Source organism: Delphinus delphis, chromosome 15 (assembly GCF_949987515.2).
Source record: "Delphinus delphis chromosome 15, mDelDel1.2, whole genome shotgun sequence".
Lineage (NCBI taxonomy): Eukaryota > Metazoa > Chordata > Mammalia > Artiodactyla > Delphinidae > Delphinus > Delphinus delphis.
This window is the reverse complement of record NC_082697.1, coordinates 33,726,488-33,732,575: the sequence shown is the minus strand read 5'-3', so window position 1 is coordinate 33,732,575 and position 6,088 is coordinate 33,726,488. Positions and strand designations below refer to the sequence as shown.

General features: G+C 40.7%; 1 protein-coding gene across 1 annotated transcript; it reads right to left on the bottom strand.

Annotated features, from left to right (window-relative positions):
- Nucleotides 1-4,317: 4,317 nt before the first annotated feature.
- LOC138414271 (tigger transposable element-derived protein 1-like) lies at nucleotides 4,318-4,827 on the bottom strand. The gene has a single exon (XM_069541379.1). The coding sequence runs from the start codon at nucleotides 4,825-4,827 to the stop codon at nucleotides 4,318-4,320; it is 510 nt and encodes a 169-aa protein (XP_069397480.1).
- Nucleotides 4,828-6,088: the final 1,261 nt, after the last annotated feature.

Here is a 6,088-nt window from a genome sequence, read left to right as displayed (position 1 = left end):
AGACGAGTATGAAGGGATCATGGTTTAGAGGTGCCCTGCTAAGGCTGTGCCTACAATCATGACCTCACGTTTTTGTATTATATTATCTCTCTTGGTGCAATGTGATGGTTGATGTCTCACTAACTTATTAAGTCTATAACAGAATTTGGAGCTCAAAGTAGACCCAAGCACAGGGCAAACTCATCCTTACTCATTATGGCTTGTCGCATCCATAGCCTACAAAGGATGCCCTTCCAAGGGTCTGCATCTTTATGGAGTAGATGTTCCCTCAAGAACACATGCTCCCAGTTGACCTTTTCTCAAATAAACTTCCTCCTTGAACCTGAAAGAGAGCTTGAGAGACTCACTGTGTGTGTGACAAATCCAAGCATGTCCATTCTGCCATATTGTCTGTCACAACTGTAGCTCTGAAATCACAGAAGCCACTGCAGGGTTACAATTCCCTCTCTTTGAGATAGTATCCATCAAGAAATGGGACTCCTTATCAACCAGCTGGGAGTCAGGGCCAGTGAAGCCCTCTGACCACAGCTGCTGTCAGCTTTCAACACCATGGATTCTGTTGTTCTTGCATGTTGGCAAATAATCCAGTCACCCCTTCCCAGCTTTCCAGTTCTCTACTTATCAGGTCAAATTAGTTAGCACTTGCTAAGTCTTCTAAGTAATAAAGTATTCCTTGCCACTTGCTTTCAGAGTTGTTTAAAGGGTCTCACAGGCAAGTCAGAAAATAACTCTTTAACAAACGCTGGGAAACCACCCTTCCCTTGATGTAAAGGAAAAGATCTGCAGGCTGTTAAAAGAACTTCCTCTGATTAATAGAGCACTGAACTGTGGTGCAAATCAATGTTGATGGCAGAAAGAAAATGACTTTTGGAGAGGTGAAGTAGAGTGGTAAAATACATTTCTTTTTAAATAAGTGGAAGTCTTTTCTCTTTTTCATACAATGGCCTGCCACCCTCCTACTTATCTGCAGAGATCTTGACCTCACGTTTTTTTGTTCTATTGCACTCGTTGTTGCCACCTGCTGGTGACATAGCATGATTGAAGTACAGGGTGTGGGTGTTCATATGGGAAGTACAAACTGTAAGCTTAAGGCCAAATCAAGAGTCCACGTACACTGGAGACTCAGTCTTCCTTGAGACAGGAAAAGAACAGTCCTGAAAGCAGAGGGAAAAAATCCAATTCACACTCAACTTTCAAGAAGTTCTGCTATGTTTCCGTCCTATTTTGTCACCAATGCAAGAGACTCAGTTGCTTGCCATTATCCATCTCTCTATAGGGTAACGTGGGACATGCCTCCTTCTGATCACTGGAGATATCATTTGTATCTTGCTATATTAATTTTGTATTTTGAAGACTAAAAGTTTTCAACGTAATGGAACTTGATCTCAAATGAAAGATGGCTTTTAGTTTTCCCTAAGCAAACTCTCAAGGCAAAGGGTAACTTCTTCTGTTCCCAAGGAGCCTAAGCGTGATAAGGTTCTGGCACACTACATCACTTATAAAAGAGCCCTCAGAAGTATGTATATGCACCAACACACCCAGAGGACTCAGGATAAGCAAGTTGTTTGAAGTAAAGCAAGTCTAGTTTTTAAAGACCCATACTGAGCTATAATTTGCGAAGGAATATGAAATGGAAATACCTTTCCTTAGGTTTCTCCACACTCATAAATAGCCAATGCCATGGTACATATTTCCTTGGAAATTCAGACACATTGGAAGCTACTGTGCATAGCTATATATGTGTAACCTACAAATTTATGGTCATACAATAAGAAGGTTTCAAATGAAAGTATGCCAAGTATCAGGAAGTTCAAGAGTTAAGATCCTTTCACAATCTTAACACACACCCAGTGCACAAATGCCACATCATAAAGAGATTTAAAAGCTTTCTTCAGTAGGAATGCCTAATATTGAATAGGCCCAGCATGGACAACTTAACACTTATATGTATTTTGTGTTTTAATTTGTAATTTGAGTTGTGTTTTAATATAGATATTTATTTTTCATTCCCTGGTCAAGTTCACAGTAATAACAGCAATGATGAGGGGCCAAAGGCCATGCCGGCACCCTTCTCTTCTGTATACACTCCAAGTTACCTTGTCTAATTCCACAGCCTTTAAATGCCACCTATATTCTAGAGATTCTTACATCTCTTTCCCCATTCCTGATTTCTCCCCAGAGCTCCAGATTCATAGCCAATTGCCTATCTGAGAAGTAACCAGCACCTCAAACCTAACATGCCCCAAGCAAAACTCTTAATTATGTTACTCCAAACCTGCTCTTTTCTCTAAATTTCCTCTTCTCAGTAAATGACATTAAAATCTCCCTAGATACCCACATAAAAGTTCTGGGAGCTAACTTTGATCAGACTCTTTACTCTCACTGCTTATATAGGAATTCTTGCTAAATCCCTAGGCATCAAATTCTCCAAAATTCTAATTCTCTCTGTCTCCACTGATCCCACCTATATTAGTCATCTATTTGACATAATGAATGATTCCAGCGCAGAGTACTATAAAACAACAAGCATTGATTATCTCACAGGGTTTCTGAGGGTCAGAAATCTGGGAAGGGCTTTGCTGGGTGGTTCTGGCTTCAGGTCTCTCATGAGGTTGCAAACTGTCAGCCAGGCTGCAATCATGTCAGCTGGGGAAGGATCCATGTCTGAGGTCACTCAGGTGGTTGTTGTCCTGCCTCAGGTCTTTGCTGGCTACTGGCTGGAGGTTTAAGTCCATGGCTACATGGGTTTCTCCTTAGAAACACATGGGAGTTTATTTCTCTCAGAGAGAGAGATCCAAGGAAGAGAGACGAAGATGGAAGCCATAGTCTTTTATAACCTAATCTCAGAAGCAACAGAATATCACTTATGCTGTATTCTGTTGGTCACATTGACTAATCCTGGTAAAATGTAGGAGGTGACCACAAAAGGATGTAAGTACAGGCATACCTGGGAGATTTTGTGGGTTCCATTCCAGACCACTGTAATAAAGCAAATATCACAATAAAGCAAGTCACACGAAATTTTTGGTTTCCCAGTGTATGTAAAAGTTATGTTTACACTATCCTGTAGTCTATTAAGTGTGCAATAGCATTAGATCTAAAAATAAAATACAAATACCTTAATTTAAAAATACTCTACTGCTGAAAAATGCTAACCATCATCTGAGCCTTCAGTGAGTTGTAATTTTTTATTGGTGGAAGGTCTTGCCTCGATGTTGACTGCTAACTGATAGGGGGGTGGTTGCTGAAGGCTGGGGTAGCTGAGGCAATTTCTTAAAAGAAGACAATGAAATTTGCCACATGGATTGACTTTTCCTTTCACCAATGATTTCTCCGTAGCAAGCAGTGCTGTTTGATAACCATTTACCCACAGTAGAACTTCTTTCAAAATTGCAGTCAATCTTCCCAAACCCTGTTGTTGCTTTATCAACTACATTATATCATATTCTAAATCCTTTGTTGTCATTTCAACAATCTTCACAGCATCTTCACCAGGAGTAGATTCCATCTCAAGAAATCATTTTCTTTGTTCATCCATAAGAAGCAACTCCTTATATGCCCAAGCTTTATCATGATATTGTAGGAATTCAGTCACATCTTCAGGGTCCACTTCTAATTCTAGTTCTCTTGCCATTTCTACCACATCTGCAGTGACTTCTTTCACTGAAGTCTTGAAGCCCACAAAGTCATCCATAAGGGTTGGAATCAACTTCTTCCAAACTCCTGGTAATGTTGATAGTTTGACCTCTTCCCATGAAACACAAATGTTCTTCATGGTATCTAGAATGGTGAATCCTTTCCAGAAGGTTTTTCAATTGACTTTGCCCAGATCCATCAGAGAAATCACTATCTACGGCAGCTATAGCCTTACAAAATATATTTCTCAAATAATAAGATTTGAAAGTTGAACTAACTCCTTGATCCACTGGCTGTGGAATGGATATTGTGTTAGCAGACATGAAAACAACACGAATCTCATTGTACAGCTTCATCAGAGCTCACCTGGGTGACCAGGTGCATTGCCAATGAGAAGTACTATTTTGAAAGAAATCCTTTTTTCTGAGCAATAGGTTTCAACTGTGGGTTTGAAGTATTCAGTAAACCATGTTGTAAACAGATGTGCTGTCATCCAGGCTTTGTCGTTCCACTTGTAGAGCACAGGCAGAGTCAATTTATCCTAATTCTTAAAGGGCTTAGGGTTTTTGGAATCTTAAATAAGTGTTGACTTCAACTTAAAGTCACCAGCTGCATTAGCCCCAAACAAGAGAGTCACCCTGTCCCTTTGAAGCTTTGAAGCCAGGCATTGACTTCTCTTCTCTAACTATGAGTCCTACATGGCATCTTCTTCCAATAGAAGGCTGTTTTGTCTTCATTAATTATCTCAGCTAGATCTTCTGGATAACTTGCTGCAGCTTTAACATCAGCCCTTGCTGCTTCACCTTGCACTTTTATGTTATGGAGATGGCTTCTTTCCTGAAACCTCATGAACCAAGCCCTGCTAGCTTTGGACTTTTCTTCTGCAGCTTCCTCACCTCTCTCAGCCTTCACAGAATTGAAGAGATTTAGGGCCTTGCTCTGGATTAGGCTTTGGTTTAAGGGAATGTTTTGGCTGATTTGATCTTCTATCCAGACCTCTAAAACTTTTTCCATATCAGCAATAAGGCTGTTTTGCTTTCTTATCATTTGGGTGTTCACTGGAGTAGCACTGTTACTTTTCTTCAAGAACTTTTCTTTTGCATTCACAGCTTGGCTAACTGTTTGGGGCAAGAGGCGTAGCTTTTGGCCTATCTTGGCTTTCAACATGCCTTCCTCACTAAGCTTAATCATTGCTAGATTTTGATTTAAAGTGAGAAATGTACTACCCTTCCTTTCACTTGAACACTAGAGGCCATTGTAGAGTTATTAATTGGCCTAATCTCAATACTATTGTGCCTCAGGGAATAGGGACATCCGAGGAGAGGGATAGATTTGGGGAACAGTTGGCTGGTGGAGCAGTCAAACATATTCAATTAAGTTCGCTGTCTTATACGGGTGCAGTTCATGTTGCCCCAAAACAATGACAATAGTAATATCAAAGACCACTGATCACGGATCACCATAACAAATGTAATAATAATGAAAAGCTTGAAATATTGCAAGAATTACCAAAATATAACACAGAGACACAGAATGAGCAAAAGCTGTTGGAAAAATGGTGCCAATAGACTTGCTTGACACAGAGTTGCCACAAACCTTGAGTCTGTAAAAACGCAATCTCTGCAAAGGGCAATAAAGTGAGTGCAGTAAAATGAGATATACCTGTATGAAGAAGAGAGAATCATTGGGGGCAAATGTGGAGGCTGGCTACCATATCACACTAGCCCACACTTCTACCCTCGACTACCTAGTCGCCTGGAATAGCTTCCTAATCCATCTCCCTGCTTCTCTTCCTGCCATCTCCATTTATTAACCACTCAGAAGCTAGAACTATCGTTTTGAAAACATAAATCAGATCTTGTTATTCATGTACTTCAAACCCTCCAATGGCTTTCCATTTTATTTAGAGTGAGATTTAAACTCTTAACCTGGCCCTGCCTACATGTCAACCTCAATGACCATCACACCCAGCCACCATGGATATGTTCCTGTTCCTCCAACATACCAGGTTGGAAGGATTCAGATCACAGCTTAAATGTCATTTCTAGAAAAGCCAGCCAACACTACCTTATCTGAAGTACTCATTCAGATACTCTCCTGCCCAACTGTCATCCCTGCCCCAGCCCCACACACGAACACAAATGTACTTCTTACCTGCCAAAAGAATCCTGATTTTGTGTTTAAGAGCAAACAAAGAGATCTTGGTTTCAGGGAACGCGGACTCCGCTCATCTACATGGATGACACATGGCTGCTCTGTAACAGGCGTGGTAACCATTTCTTTCAAGGATGAAGCAAAAGGGTCTAGAAATGTCACGTTGTCCTAAACTGAGTAATGAGGGTGAGGGGATGTCTACTGGGGGCTTCCTTTCCCTTGGTGAAGACAACATTGTTTTCTCCACTACTTTTCTGAATGTGATTGCCATGAGGATGTAAGTCCAGAGCTATGAGAT

Coding starts and splice junctions, on each gene's coding strand:
- LOC138414271 (XM_069541379.1), bottom strand. CDS start 4,827: ATGATTAAGCTTAGTGAGGAAGGCATGTTGAAAGCCAAGATAGGCCAA.